This window comes from Triturus cristatus, chromosome 7, assembly GCF_964204655.1.
Source record: "Triturus cristatus chromosome 7, aTriCri1.1, whole genome shotgun sequence".
NCBI classification, from domain to species: domain Eukaryota; kingdom Metazoa; phylum Chordata; class Amphibia; order Caudata; family Salamandridae; genus Triturus; species Triturus cristatus.
Genome location: NC_140590.1, coordinates 1,790,633,337 through 1,790,649,547, shown reverse-complemented (window position 1 = coordinate 1,790,649,547; position 16,211 = coordinate 1,790,633,337). Strand labels below are relative to the sequence as shown.

Genomic DNA, 16,211 nt, shown 5'->3' with positions numbered 1-16,211 from the left:
TTTAGTGTTATTTTAAAAATAAAAATATTACCATTTTTATAAATTCGTTTTGGATTTTTATTATGTGTTGTGTTTTATTTAATGTATTGATGGTTTTAAATGCTTTACATACCTGTATCCTAAGTTAAGCCTGCCTGCTCATAGCGAGCTACCAAGGATGGGGCAAGGGATTAATACATTGAGACCATAACTGAACCTTTTATTGTGTTGGTGGCCTTCTGACAAGTGGAAAGTCACTGCTTAGCACTAATATTAAACCCATTTCCAACAGTGCAGTGCAAGGCTATATGGTAATCAAACGGGGAAGCAAGTTTAGAATATATACATGACTCTAGGAAAAAGGAAACTACCAGAATACTCGTGGCACTCAAAAGATGCATTTATGGTTTTGGTGGTGCCTCGGAAAGTGCAGGGTCACCACCAACTCTTTAATGGAATACTGTACAGGCTTCCTGGTATGCACCAGCCCTGCTGGCTTCCAGGTGTGCATCAGCCCTGCTACCAAATCACCGGTAACTCCCTAGTTCACCCAGGGTGTTATATTTGTGACGTTGAGAGAAGTTCCTCAGAATTTCAAACACTCCTGGAGCCTTTGCTGTTACACATTAGCGCTGGAATGCATGTTAGTTGGTACTAAAGTTTAGTGGCATGATGTTAATGTAGAATAAAGAGCTATGCACAAATTGAATTGATTTGACAATGCTTTGTTAACAGTGACAATGTTTCATCAAGGTCATTAAAAAGGTTGTGTTGAAAGAACACAGTCAATCATTAATTTTGATGATGGTCATTGACACATTTTGAAATGCTTTTTGACAACCTCAAGGTTATCACTGACATGCCATAATGAATGTCTTGTAGGAACATCCTTATTGATTTCAACTGAGTTGAATTGGAATATTATGACAATTATTCTGTTTATAATAATGTGGTGATACCCATGCAAATCCACTAGCCTTAGCTTTTGAGCACAACGCCCTCTTAAATTGTGTCTAGTGTGTGGGGATTGTGGTTATTATAGGGTTCAGGTTTTGCTAGAGGTGTAACGTGTTCCTGGAGTGTCACAATAGGTATTTTCTTCTGCATATTTGTAGATGTGGGTAAGTTGATGTGTAGTACTAGTAGTATGTATAATACATATATTTTCCTTTTTATAAGAAAAAGCACTAACTGGGCAATGATTTATTTAAGGTTGTTTTGTTGCATAACAATGATCTAAGGAACTAGCCCACACCACCTCCTTTGAGATAGTCCTAGACTGCCCTGCTTTGCCACCTGAGAAGGTAGAGTGAAAAATCAGGAACTTGGTTCCCAGTAAACTAAATATTGTTTCTTTTATTACTTGTGAAGGACTCACATGCTTTGCAATTAACAATCTCCTTTCTTACAAGATGTTCATGCAGGTATGAAACCAACAGGTTACAACTGTGAGAAGATGTTTAAAAATGTCATTGGTGTAATGGTTTTTGTTTTTAAAAGACCGATCACTTAAATAAATAAATCTGATAATCTGAAATCTGTGAGAAGATGTGTAGGATTTTCTTGTAACTTGAGGCACAAAATATTTTATATGGGCTAAAAATAGTGATAAAGAGAGAGATGTTTGCATAACTGCAGCATCCCTTTCCACATCTGTTTACTCACTCAGACAATATTTTCAGTAACTTAACCGTTCCATAATTTTAAAATAGGAATAATTTCGGTTGGAAAACCATGCACAATTATGACTGGGGCCCCACAGAAGGAATCCACAGAGAATTTGGCAAAGTCCCAGTAGCCAAACACACTCCACTCCACATGGCCAGAGACTGTGCTCAGCAAGTGTTGAGGACAGGCTGACCCCTGCTGCATACTGTCCAAGTTCTACATAATAGGGCTTGTGCACTCACAAATGGTTTCGGAGCTGGGCCGATTTGGAATATGATTGAACATCCACATAAATTTACTGAAACAAAAGCAATGGTTAAAGCGAGTTTATAGTGGGTTGTTGAAATGAGACGGGAGGTAATGTTAAAAAAAAATGCGGAAGTACGCCATTTTAATCAATTAATTATAACTCACACTCCTATAATGCACTGCTTATGACCTCATATATTACATTGCTCATGACATGATAAATTACATTTTCGATGATGTCACTCGTTAGACTTAAATACAATATTGTTAAAATTGCTAATGAGTACAGTGGTACCCAAGGATTTATGTGAGACATTAAATGTTCAGACAATCAGTATGGGACACTGCTTTTCTCCTTAGATACACTTTGTCATACCGCTTTCCCTTGAATTATTTACACCACAGCAGAGTGTGAAGAAAAAGTAGGGGGTGGGCCTATCAACTCTGGGCAGCACCAATGCTCTATTTTGTATTAATCGTCCCAAAAGTAATGTAAGAGAAAGATTGACATTCATCATTGTGTGGAGAGCCAGCCAAGGGCCTAGGATCTTGGGAACATTGCTTGTGTGTCAGCAATCTCTATAGCAGATGCTAGCAGCTAGAGTAAGGGAAAGTCCAGTTGGAACCGGTCAGCTGGTCAGTAGGAGAAAAAAACCTCATGTAGCTTGTTGTGTCCCTGTAGCTTGAACAGTTCACATTATGACCACTGGAGTCCACTTATTTTTCCAGTACTTGGGTACAAGATGAAGAGCAGGTTCAAGCTTCGGGGTACAAAGACCGCAGACTCAGCCCTCTTATGTTCTTCCAGAGATACATAATATAATAGGAGGAGGGTACCCTGGGTGTCACATTAATACTGGGTACCAGCCTGAAGGTGGGGGGAAATATCTAGCCACTCCCTAACCATTGGGGGACAAGTTCCTAAGGGTGACCCTGTACTTTTTTCCCTCTTTGCTCTACTGAAAACAACCTTGAAGCACTATTATCTATGTGAAACCAAGATGGCAGAGCCGTTCTTACCTGGGCAGTGCTCCTCCTTTTGGTGTGTCCAAGGAAATGAGTAACTTCTCCTCTGTGGTCAGTCAAAAATGGTTCCTTGTGCCTACCTGACTAGAGGAACAAAGGAGGCAGCATGACCAGTTGTTACTTACAGGACAGCTCCCCACACCAAAGAGGTCTAGTCAACTCTTGGTGAGAGTAAGAGCCCATATAAATGGGCTTCTATAGGATTTAGGAAGGGGAAAGTTAACTTTCTAAAAGTACCTTTTCCAAAATATGTATGATAAAACCAAATATGAAATTTGCAGTTGCTTTCTCACTGGAGATAAATTAAATGTAATATTCTATTCAAAGTGCTTTCCTATGGAGACGCAAACTCTGCTTCAGTGAAAACAACTTTAATGGCCTTTTCATTTTAAGGACATGTTCATTATTACATGTTGTACCTTTAAATACCAAGCACCCCGGTTTACAAGCAGTAAGGCCTACTTACACTCTAAGATCTTGTAGCTGAATATTTTGGACTGAGTTTTAGATTTGGAAAGGTACAGAATTGTATTTTATTGCATTGGTGGTGTGTTGTGCTGGCTTACATTATGGTTAGTTGTTTTTTGCATTCAATCACACGTTCATGTTATTGATATGGCTAGCTCTACTCTTGGTAATGTATTGCCATTGTGATGTTATGGTAGTTCTGCATTTTCATTTGTTTATTTTCCTGAATTGTGCCTTGTCATTTTGTTTTTGTTTTATTATTGTTTTCTCTTTTGTTTGAAGTTCCTTTACAGAATGTAACAAATGTTGCTAGTGTGCTGTTGTTGAAAGTGATTAATTTCTGTCAAATCTCAGTGAATAAGTATCAATTTCTGCTGAAAAAGATGGTAAAAGGTGACTGCCACTTGACTTCAGTTTCAAATTACTTCAGTCAATCTAAATTATGTTCAAACTTACCTTTTCCAACCTCATTTTATATGATCAGGCCCAAGAAGCTTTGTCACCACAGAATTAGGAAATTAGGAAAAAATAATATAACATTGAACATATTTTCATTTCACACCCAAAAAAACAATCTCATCACAAACATGCCCGTACATAATTTAACACCTGCAAAAACACACATGTAGAGTGCTGAAATAATTCCCATTTTTTTATTCAAATTGTTTGTATCAATACGTCTGATAGATTTTTTTGTTAATTTTATAATGTATTAATGGTGTACATTGTCATTTGTTCAACAACGTAAATTCTTGGAAAAATCAAATCTATCAAATCACTGGCCTGGGTATACACATTCACAACTTATTTCTGTAAACAAGTGGTTCTTCATAACAGCATTGTAATGCTAAAAAAGACACTTTCCACAGTGTGTAATAAACTAAATATTTCAAACAACATATACAACTGAACTATAACTAATTAAAATGCTTGGTCTTTTAAATTTGCTTTTCAGTCACTGAAATAATGCATTTTTCTCTCGGCTAATGAATTATGCTATGCTCTTTGCCTTCTTCAAAGCTTTTTTAAACTCTGTATTTTTCAGACTGTATATAATGGGGTTACATAGGGGAGTAAAAGCAACATATGACAAAGACATTATCTTATTTTCTTTCATTGAATATGTTGATATTGGTCGCACGTATGTAGACAAGATAGACATATAAAATAAAACAACCACAGTGATGTGTGAGGCACACGTGGAGAAAGCTTTTTCCTTCCCAGTCTTGGACTTGATTTTCAGGATGGAAGAAGTGATTTTGCAATAAGACATAATGATAATAATAAATGATGTCATTGTCACTAATGAACCATCAACATAGTTAAGAGTCTCAATGGTGCTAGTACTGCTGCAAGAAATCTTCAACAGTGCTGTCACATCACAGAAAATGTGGTTAATGATGTGGGACTCACAGAAGGAGAACCTTGACATTAGTACAGGATGTGGTACTCCAAGTAAAAGTCCCACTGTCCAGCTTCCAGCAGCCAACCGCATGCACATCGATTTATTCATGATGGTCGTGTAGCGAAGGGGAACACAGATGGCCACATACCGATCATAAGCCATGACTGTCAAGAGAAGGAGCTCTGCAGTTAGCAGGGAAATGAAAAAATACAGCTGCAGGAGGCATTCAGTGAGAGAAACCTCCATGTCCTTTGCAAAGAAGTGAACAAGCAGTTGTGGAAAAATGACTGACGTTAAAATGATGTCGACAAATGACAACTGTGTAAGGAAGAAATACATAGCTGTATGCAAATTTGAGTTCGAGTGTATTATTGTCAAGATCAAAAAGTTTCCCATTAGAGTTATGAAGTAAATCAATAAAAGGGCAAAAAAGAGTGGAATTTTCAACTGTTTAAAATCTGAAAATCCGACAATTAAGAACCCTGCAGTTGTACTCATATTTGATTCATTCATTTATCTAGCAATGCAACAAGGCTTGTATCTGAAGACACCCTGTAAATGAATACAAAATTCTTATGAATTTAATTATTGGCAAAAGGATCAGAGGGGTAAGTATGGGAATGTGAGTTTTGTGTGACATTTCCAAAAATATAAAATCTACTAAAGGAAACATTGTGAGCTTTCATGTAAATACTTTTTACTTTTAGGCTTATTATATGCTCTTGTAAAATGTACCTATGTATTATTTGGGATTCTACTAACAATGACAAACCAAACAAAGTCCAACCTATAGCTACAAACATGTTACTATCCTTCTTTCTTCAGTATTAGAGAAAGCTGGTCAGTTTTCCTAAGTTTGTACAGGAAAAACACACTGTTTTGTTAAAATAACCCACCACCAAAAGGTCCCTTGGTGGCATGCTTTATCGTCGGGTTCTTCCCTCCCCACTGCGGGATGGGGCATCATACTACAGATGACGACAAGGGAGCACTTGTTAGTAAATTGATGCTATCTGTGATGAGAGTGGTAGGGTCTGAGTGGATATGATGGGATTAAAAAATACCTAAAAGCCTAAAAGTTAGACTTTGTTTGATTTTTAATAATTTACAGAGGAGGGGAAGTCCACTACCTATTGTACCTCTTCACTCATTTCCTTGTTTATATCTATTCTGCTGACAATGACCAAATGAACATTAAGGGCCTGTTTTAGCGTTCGTTCTGTAGGTTACTTTGTCACAAACATGACTGATATCTCGTCTATTGTATAAGTGCCATTGGACACATTGCACTTGCAATATGGTGGATGGGGCAGCCGTCACGTTTTTCATGCATTAACAGGTCAGATTAACTCTAGATCAGGCCCTACATCAGTAGCTTTCACATCAAACGTTGAATTGATATTCCTTGCAGTCTTGGACCACCAAAAGAGTCCTTCATACATCAAGGAAAAGCATTTGTTTGTAATTAAATTCTCATTTTGCAATTTCTGAAATATAAGGCTTTCTGTCCTTGAATCTTCTGCACAAACTAACAGATAACAGATAACAGGGTCCGATGTGAGAAGCAAGTTTACGATTGCAAAAGCTCCTTTTCAGCATTTTTGACCACAAATATGCATTTTCAAATGTACAAATTCAATCATAGGTGTCTGGCCACTTTTACCTCAGTTCCAAGGGACCACTGTCAACAAGAAAAAACTTTGAGTGAAAACAAAATTCAGCTCCATTTCCGTTACGGAACAGCAATCACAGATGTAGTGGTCTTCTGACCTTAGCAGGCCACCATCCCTGTAAGGCCTTGATTCTGAGTGAGTCCTAATTTGTGACCAACCTCATTTATATACAGGAGGTAGGTCAGATTCCCACTCACTCCAAACTGGAGTTTTACAAGTCGACCCATTAGAAAAGAGGTCGAATTGTAAGGTTCTTTACTGGTGCAAAATTCAACCAGTTATCGTAAATCTTGTTCACAGTTTCTAAAATTTGTAGGAAAGATTTACAAACACAGATAACGTCTGATTATCATACATTTTAAGTAGAGCATCACCCTAAAATGTTATAAACCAACTACCACAAACAGATGTAACTTCAGAATGTCTACATATTGAATATGGGTAGATGATAATCACTAAAATACAAATACTAGGTCAATGACAGTGGCATGTTTTACTGCTAGTGCAATTACGTCAGTGGCTCAAATATCAATCATGCAATTGGAAATGATAGAAATAATTGCCCATTTTCCAACACCAAAAATATTTCTTCAAAAAACTTTTCTTCCTCTACTAACCATGTGAAATTGAGGTTCTGTGCAATTCCTTCTATGACGGCAATCAAATCTTGCATATGTTTTGGGCCAGATGTTTATGCATGATTTCTCTTTTTTGATGCACATAAATCCTTGAATATGATTAGCTTACATAGCTAGAAAATGTATGTTGTATGTTTATTTACCTAGACTGTGGTCCAAGGTGGTGGCACTAATTGTATTTTGTTTTTGGACAAACCATGTCATTTCTGATATTAATATTTACATCTATGTCCATTATTTTGCCCTGGTGTAGCAAATGCACCTTTTGTACATGGTCAACCCTAAATGTTCAGATTTCCTGGCCCTTATTTCTGCTGTTTTATTTTTTATTTTTACAGTTGGTTTTGTCCAATTGGTCTATTAAACTGTACTTCAAGACTATATGGCACTGAAGAAGGACCTGTTGGAATATGACTTCTGCTGAAAAACAGATGACTCACTCACAGACTCAAGTACTCCTGAATCCAGCAACTGAAACTGTTCTTCGAAGGTTAAGTGGTTCGTCTGCTATTTGCCTGCCTTCAAGAAGGCCAAGCTGACCACAAAGGACTGGATCCTTCAAGAGATAGGCCTTTCCTAAGGAGATAGAGCCTGCTGGACTGACAAGGAAAAACATTCCAGCACTTGTAGAAATGTGGGACTGATTACACCACTGTAGGACTGGGACTACACACTGAGGCTTGCCCAAGATAACCGGATTCTCCCCATTCTGTGTTTTTTGTTAAACTAAAAAGTGCTGTAGCAGGACCTCGCTAGCGAGACCATCTTTGGCCTCTAGCCTTGCCACATGTGTGATTTTGACTTCCAAAAGTGACTACGTCTAAAGGTGAAACCTTGCTGGTGAGACAAACATATTTCTCTCAAATGGAAACACATGGTACACTTCTCACAAACAGACTTATCTTAAAATATTCATAGGTCACATTTATATCTGTTCTTAAAGTACACATATGTGGGGAATTTACTAACATTCCTTTCGTGCATGTGGTAACGTTCAAGTATGAAATAACCCAAAAAAACAACAATGACTGTTTTCAAAGCCCTAGGTGTGTGTGTGTTGCAAACAAGCAAAATATAACAGATTAAGTTTAGGAAATATCCACATGGGTAAACTATTGATAGATATAGTTCTATGTGGGGTTCACTCCCACATTTTCTGCAGCAGTTCCATCTGAACCTCCCAGATGCAAGTTAAATATGAAGTGTGGGAAATGCACTTGAACATGTTTGTGATTATCAAGCATTAGGCCAGTAAAGTGTAATATTTCACCACATAATCATAAGGATGCTGAAATGTCCTTCTGATGAGAATTGCTTAATTTTCTTTTTACAAGGAATTTCATGATGCACCTGTAATAGGGGAAAATGTCGGAAGTGGCTTGTCATAACCTATAATTGGCGACTTCCACCATAACATTTCACACACATGCACAGCTCCATTTTCCCTCTACCAGCTGACAAGAAAACAGCTGCAATGAAAACAGACTTTCTTGTCAGCTTCAGAAAACAAGCCCCAAGGTTAATTTAAATAGATTAACTGAAGTATCAGAGAGACCGAGAATTTTCTCTGACAAGGTTCACCTCAACAAGACTCAGCGGTTCCGAATATTATGAACAAGACTTCTCACATACATGTTAAGGACAAGTGCTGCATGGCTCACGCAGTAAAAATACCTTAAAGCTGTGATTAGATCATTAAGAAATACATCTGGTAAAACTCCTTTCTGCATTATTTCCATTTCCACTACATTACAGAGGCTGTCTTTTTTAGGTTGAGCCAGTGCGCATGCGCTGCTCTGCGAGACCTGTTGTAGTGGAATAGGGAATAGAAGCCCCGCCACTCTCCGACCATATATGCAATTGGCTTTTGTCACTGTCCATCCTACTTGCTGGCTTCTGATTCGTAAATAGGCTTGTTAGTCCCTCCTTAGTACTGCCTCATCTTCGTTTGTCACCTACCATGGTGACTGGCCCTTTTACTTCGGTTGTTACATGGTACCTGTTATTTAGTCTTTAAGCACTATTTTCTTTATCCAGTTTCATGTCCAGCTTTGGTGCCTTGTTTACAACCCCACCCTCCCTCCTGTTGTCCGTGCCTTCTTTTTAATTTTTTTTATTTCCTCTTTTGACCTCCGTAGCCATAGCAACCTCTCGACCTGATCCACCGCTAGTGCTAATGACTTGGTGGTTTCAGTCTCAGCTGTTGTTCATTCAGGGATACCCCAAAATACACATCCTGAGCTGACCAAGAGGCTTTAATCATTGGAACTTAACGGATACCTTGATCTAATCTAATCTAGTCAATGGATGTCTCGTCCAACAAGTTCCAGAATAACCCAGTGCCAGGTCTCTCTCTATAAGCATTTACCCTTTGATCTAAAGCTCTAAAGTATGTGACAGAATTTCATCAGGCATTCCAGGAAGGTGGTGCCACCTGACGCCACAATTTACATATCTCTCTCCTAGCCAGGAGGATCAAGTAAAACACCAACTTATATTTCAACCAATTCAGGAGATACACCCCCCAGAATAAGAAATTATGCCAATAAGAATAAGAGACGGGCTTACCTCCACAGCGGAACCCAGCACCCTCAAAATGGTCTTACCCACATGTTTCCAAAATTCTTGTAACTTGGAACAGGAGGAAAATATGTGGATGTCATCTGCATTCACGGAGCCGCCACATCTGAGACATCTTGCTTCTCCACCACCCCTTATTCTCAAGATTTTGAGAGGGGACCAATATAACCTGTGGATTGTGAAAAAGTGGTTCTTCCTGAGTGCAGCAGATTTAATTAACGAGTAAAGTGTATCTATAGATACTTGCCATATGTCATCTAGCTCCTCGCTCGGCAAGTAGTTTTCCCAAAGTCGAGCTTATCCATCTTTCTATCTGCTGCAGCTAGAAGATGAATATACCAGAGGGACACTTGTTTTTTCCTCGGGCCACATCTTGTAAATCACTTTCCATGGGGCTTTTATCCGATAAAGACCAGCATTGTCCCTTACACTAAGAAGCGATCTGGTAAAATTCAAACCTCGAGAGGGTACTTCTGGTGGTGTTGTTCCAAAAATCCCAGGAATGACATTCATTACCCGCTACAATGTCCTTCCAGTACGTAACTCCAGCCTCTATTAAGGGATGAGCTAAAACGTCCAAAAGACACTCTGGAGTTCCGGGGGAGTCCCACACAGGCGTCCAATCACTATAATATGAAAGTGCCAAGCAGTCTCGACAACCCGACCATAATTTGGCCGCCATACGTAGGGTCTTCAGACGCACTTTTTTGAAAAATTTAGAGCCAAATTTGTACATAAATCCTGATTCCTCTGTGCCGACTAACATGGCTTTGAACATGCTCCCATTTAATGAGTTGTCTGGAGTAAGCAATAACATCCTACAATTTTTCAATTGGTAAGCCCAACAATATAACTGTAGGTCAGGTAAACCCATAACCCCATACTGCAGTTTACGCCTTAAATTTTTCCAGGACAAGTGGATCCCTTTATCTGCCCATATAAAGGAGGAGATCTTGCCCTGAATTTGGAGCAAATCTGCTTTTGCAAACACTAGAGGGATATTGTTAAACAGATAAGTATATTTTGGGAGTACAAGGTTAACCCTTCCATAGTGAGAGCGTGGTATACTCTGCCATCTTTTCAATAAAGCATCAACCTCTTTAGAGACCCTATCTAGATTAGTTTTTGTGATTTTATCAAGTTCTTGAGTGATTGTTACTCCGAGATATCTGAGCTCCCTGGCAAAATTAATTTCATAATCAGGGATGTTCCATGCCATAATCTCGGTTTTATCTTCATTTATCTTATAACCTGAGAGTTTCCCAAAAGACTGTGCTTCGACCATAAGCTCTGAGAGTGTGACAGTGACGTTTGAAGACAATAAAACCAGGTCGTCCGCATAGAGCGCTACTTTCTCAAACCCATTTATTACAAAAGGAGATATCTTCCTATTCTGTCGTAGGCTCTGGGAAAAAGGTTCGATATATAAATCAAAGAGAATAGGGGACAATGGGCAGCCCTGCCTAGTTCCGCGGCCTATTTTAACAATAGGAGAGGGGCTGCCGTTAACCAAGATCTGGGCGTACGGTGACCTATATATTTTCTTAAGTACTTCTCTAAACTCTTCGCCAAAACCAAAAGCCTTCAGAACCCTGTCTAAAAAATGCCAATTCACACAGTCAAAGGCTTTGGCGGCATCAACTGTAATAATGGAAAGAGGGAAGCCCAGTGAGACTGGTAGGTCAGCCGCCCCAATTAGGGTATATACCAGCTCCGACATCTGCCTGCCCGGGAGAAAGCCCTTCTGATCCTCATGAATAATTGGTCCTACAATCTTAGACAGTCAATTATTCAGGATTCCATGAAAACCTTATAATCGGCATTTAATAAGGAGATCGGCCGGTATGACTGGCATTCAGTTGGATCCTTCCCAGGTTTTAATATCAGTGATATAACTGCACCACCCAAGTATCTGGCTAGAATATCATTAAATAACTTCAACCAAACTGGGAAAACCTCAGCCCTCAATAAGGAATAAACCTCAATTGGGATTGAATCTGGGCCTGGGGCTTTCCCCTTTGTGGCTCTGTCTAAGACCGTGAATATCTCACTCCCGGTTATTTCTGACTTAAGAAATTTTTGGCTATCCTCAGATAACTTTGGAAGTTGCTTTTCTGTGAGCCAACTATCCATATGTTCTTCCACATTATGTAAATCTTCTTGATATAGCTCTTGAAAGAACTGCACAAAAGCCTGTTCTATCTTATCTTTAGCCTCAGTGACGTGCATGTGAATTTTATTCCTACTGATGTAGTTGTGAGATCTATCAATTTGGCTCTTTATAGCTAAGAGTTTGCCTCAGTTCTCCCCCTGCTCGAAATCCCTCATCTTGCTAGCTTCCCATTTTTGTAGCTAGATCTCTTCAGACTTAAGCCTGAATTTTAACTGTAGTTCTTCCAGTCTCTTTATTACATTTTCATTTTCTATACCGGAAAGGCGTCTAAACTTTACCTTATTATTTGTGCTTCTAGTTCGGCCAACTCTTTCTTCTTTGCCTTAGACCATCCCGTCATTGCCCCCTTTAAAATTTCCCTCAGCCAGGCCTTAAAAGCATCCCAAACATTATACAGAGATGACAACCCCAAATTATCTTGTAAGAAACTAGCAGATTCATATTTCAGAAAGCCTGGAGTAGAAGGCGACAAAAGAAATCTCCTGTTTAGGGTCCATCTCCTCAAGGGGAGCTCTTGAGGGAGATCCAAATTGAGGAGTATAGCACCATGATCAGAAATGTGAATAGGCAAATATTCAATTAGGCTTACTTTGTCCAGCTCTGAGTGATCCATAAATATATTGTCTATCCTGGAATAGTGAGAGTTCTTTTTACTATAAAAAGAATATTCGCTAACTTCACCCTTTTTTTTCCGCCATACATAACACAGGTTCAGATTTTTGACAGTGGACATAAGATGGGCTTTAACGCGCGGAGCAGCAATCTGTATCCGGGGGAGGGGGATCAATCCAGCTTGTTGTCTAAGAGTACATTAAAGTCTCCTCCCATTATCAAAGGGGCCTCAAAATCAGCCAGGGCGAAACAAAGATTATTTAAAGGCCTTGTATCATCCTGATTGGGACCATAAAAACTGACTATGGTATATTTACTGCCCTGAGATTTTATTTCCGCAATAACCCAGTGGCCTCTTATATCTACCTGAGATTTAACCCCTTCTGTGCCCCGCCCTTTCCACGCCCTGTGCCGGGCGTTTCATTAGCGGGCGGGGTTCATGACGAGATAGTCTCGTCATGGGCACAGCGCAACCGCGCTCCATGACGAGACTATCTCGTCATGGGCACTGAAGGGGTTAATAAGCTCAATCCCTGAATTTGATTTAAGGATAATGGCTACCCCTTTCGAGCAGCATAACTGGACTGAGGCTATAATCTTATCCACCCACCTTAGCTTACCAAATAACGCTTTACACTCTGATTGCAAAAGATGGGTCTCCTGAATCATAAGAATACTGGCCGAGCTATTTTTTAAATACTGGAGAATCAGGCGCTGTCTTCTTTTAACTCTCATGCCATTGACATTCCAGTTTAAAAGCCCCAGATTCCATTTTGCTCCTTGCAAAAATCTACCCACCATATTTGGCCTGATCCCACCCTCTGCTAAGACTACTGGAGGTTATTATGTCACATGAGTTTATTATTAGTGTTACTTTATTTTTATTTTTTCCCAATGCTCCCCACCAACAAACGTGCAAACCCCCCTGTGCCACCCTAACTCCTTACCACCCTCCTGACCCACCCTTGGGAACCCTCCCTGTCTAACCATTGGCAATATTTATTGCCTTATGAGTCGTGGCCCTCCCGTCTCCTAACATGAAAAAAAGGAAATACAGAGCTGAGTTCTCTTAATCTAATAAAACAAAAGAAAGAACCTACAAGCTAGTTTTAATTAGTTCCAAGAAGCTGTCTACTTCTTCCAAAAATCTGAAATTGTACATCTTGTTGGCCCAAAGAACTTTCAGAAAAGCTGGGAATCTCAGCTGCACCTGTGCCCCCTGCTCTCTCAAAGCGTCCATCCGCTTCCCTAGTTTCCACCTCCTATCTTCTGTTACCCTGGAAATATCAGACTGTATTTTGAAGGAGGTATCGTTGACCTGAATAGATTTAAGTTTAAGGGCAGCCCCCAGAAGTTGCTCCTTCAGGAGATAGGATTGAATACATACTAAGATCTTCCTCGGTTTCTTCCGTGCTGGGTTTAACCTAAAAGGGTCTCTATGGACACGCTGAATTTCGTTCTCCCAAACTGATGCTGAGGCGAGCTGGGGGAATGCTTTTACCTGCATGTCTATGATATATGCTTTTAAGTTATCGCCTTCCAACCCTTCTTTTTAATCTAATATCTTTATGTCGTCCCTTCTTGAGATGTTTTCAAGTCTCTCCAGTCTTTCAGCCAAGTCCCGCTCTCTCTCTTTTAACCTGACCACTTCCTGCAAGTTGTCCTTAACCTCCTGGCCAAGTTCCCCCACTTTGTTTTCCAGCGCCTCCAACCGATGTGTTAGTGCTGTTAGATTTTCTTCTAAGCTGGTGCAGGTATCTTGTATCTTCCTCTGATTAACCTCTGAGGTGGAGAAACGGACTCCGATCTTCGCCGATAACTGTCTTAGCATCCCGTGTATTGAGTCTGAACTCTGCTCTACCCCTTCTGAGTTCTGCCCTACACCTTCTGAGATCTGCTCTGTAGCTTCTGAAGACGCACCCCCAGATTCTACTTGCCTTGCTTGGCTAGCTCCCCCCCATTTTGGAGGCCATAGAGGCTGTCTCGCTAAGTATGGAGAATCGATTTGAGAGGGAGATGACAAAGTTCAGAGCCAGAGATTTATCTGCAGCTGACATGGCCTGTTTACCTTGATCCTTATTGCCCTGTGGGTTAGCCGTGAAGTAAGACCTAAGTGACGGCGTTATTTTCGAGAGGGCTTCATTTTTATCTCTCTTCCTTCCTTTTACGGGAGTACGTTTCCCTGCTCTGGTTGGGGGCTTCTTATATTTGTAACTATTTATTAGGGTTTCGGTAATCTGGGAGGGTTGTGTAAGTTGTGCAGGTTGTGTAGGTAGAATGGGCTGTTGTAAAGGAGGCTCTTTCCCCAGAAAATGTTGTGATCTTAATTTGTACCTTCTTCCCTGTGGGGTCTCAGTAGTGGGCACACCGGGTATCGGATCAGTTGAGTTCAACACTACCCCCTTGTGCGACTGTTTATTCAACTCTCTCCCTTTTCCTTCAAGCCGTACATATTGCTGTCCAGATTGCAATTTATCTACCCCATGTGGTGATGTATAGGCTCATGCCTTGGTTTAACTGTTGTATTTATCCGGTGCCTGCATATGGCAGAGTTGGGTCGGAAACAGGTACTTCCTGAGGTATCTTTCGCTTTTATAACTGCCTCCGTGTTATAATTAGGGCAGGGCGTAAAGATTGCTGTAGAAGAGTTGATTACCCAACCAGCTAATCTTGGGGGGTTCCTCTATGGTGCACCAGCGTACTGCCAGAAAACTGAGCATAAGTGAAGCGCCGTGTGAGCCGACACTCAGCTTATGTCCCCGCTGCCCTAAAAAACGAAAGTGCCAATCCTGTACACATTCAAACTTTATATTAATGGAGTTATCGCTCCTACCAGGCCCTTACCGAACTGTACAGTGATAGGAATGATAGGAATGGAGACCCAACCCTCAATCCAATCCAGCCTCCTCCGCTGCTCCTCTGCTGCTCTGCTGCTCCATAGCACATCGAATGTGCTTCCCCTCTCTCTCTGACTACCCAGCTCCACTCCAACCACGGATAGCAGGAGGTCCAAAACAGCTCGTATGCGAAAGCAAACCACTAGCGCAAATGCAACAAGATCAAGCTAACCCCTCGCAGACCGTTCTATCTGAGCCCGCAGCGCAAGAGGCAGCACGGGAGACGCGGGAAGCAGCGGGAACGGAGCTCTGGATTCCACGGTAAGGGGACACAGATAAACGCCCGAATGCAGCTACAATATCATAACATGTATAGCCCAGCTATGTTGTTTCACTTTTAATGGGCGTGCTCGGCTCTGACATCAGAAGACGGAGAACGGGAGAGCAAACGACTCGCGACCTGCTTACTAGCTGGCTGCCATGTTCCCTCTGGGCCACTCCTGGCCGTGCCTTCTTTACCCAATGTTGTCTGTGCCTTCTTTACCCCTCTGCCCTACCCCATGTTGTCCTGCCTTCGCTAACACCCCATTGTCCGTGTCTTGTTTACCACCACCGCATCCCTCCCTTTGTTAGTGCCTTCTCCCCCCACCCGCCCGCCTTCCCTCCCTCCCACCTCCCTCCAGTCATCTATGATGCCTACCATTTGAAATGCAATATGTCTTGCATTTAAGCGAGTTTTAGCTATTGGCATTGTAAATGACAATGCCTTTTTTTATGTTTTGGTTTTCAAAACATGAATAAAACACATTGTTGCCAATAGCTTAAACTTGAGTAAATTTAACACCTATTGCAGTGAAAATACTTGTGTTACTAATGACAGCCACACCTACTTCCGTTGTGAAG

At 40.7% G+C, this 16,211-nt stretch overlaps 1 protein-coding gene across 1 annotated transcript; it reads right to left on the bottom strand.

Annotated features, from left to right (window-relative positions):
• Positions 1–4,381: 4,381 nt before the first annotated feature.
• LOC146813144 (olfactory receptor 5V1-like) lies at positions 4,382–5,308 on the bottom strand. The gene has a single exon (XM_085614715.1). The coding sequence runs from the start codon at positions 5,306–5,308 to the stop codon at positions 4,382–4,384; it is 927 nt and encodes a 308-aa protein (XP_085470841.1).
• Between the last annotated feature and the right edge of the window lie 10,903 nt (positions 5,309–16,211).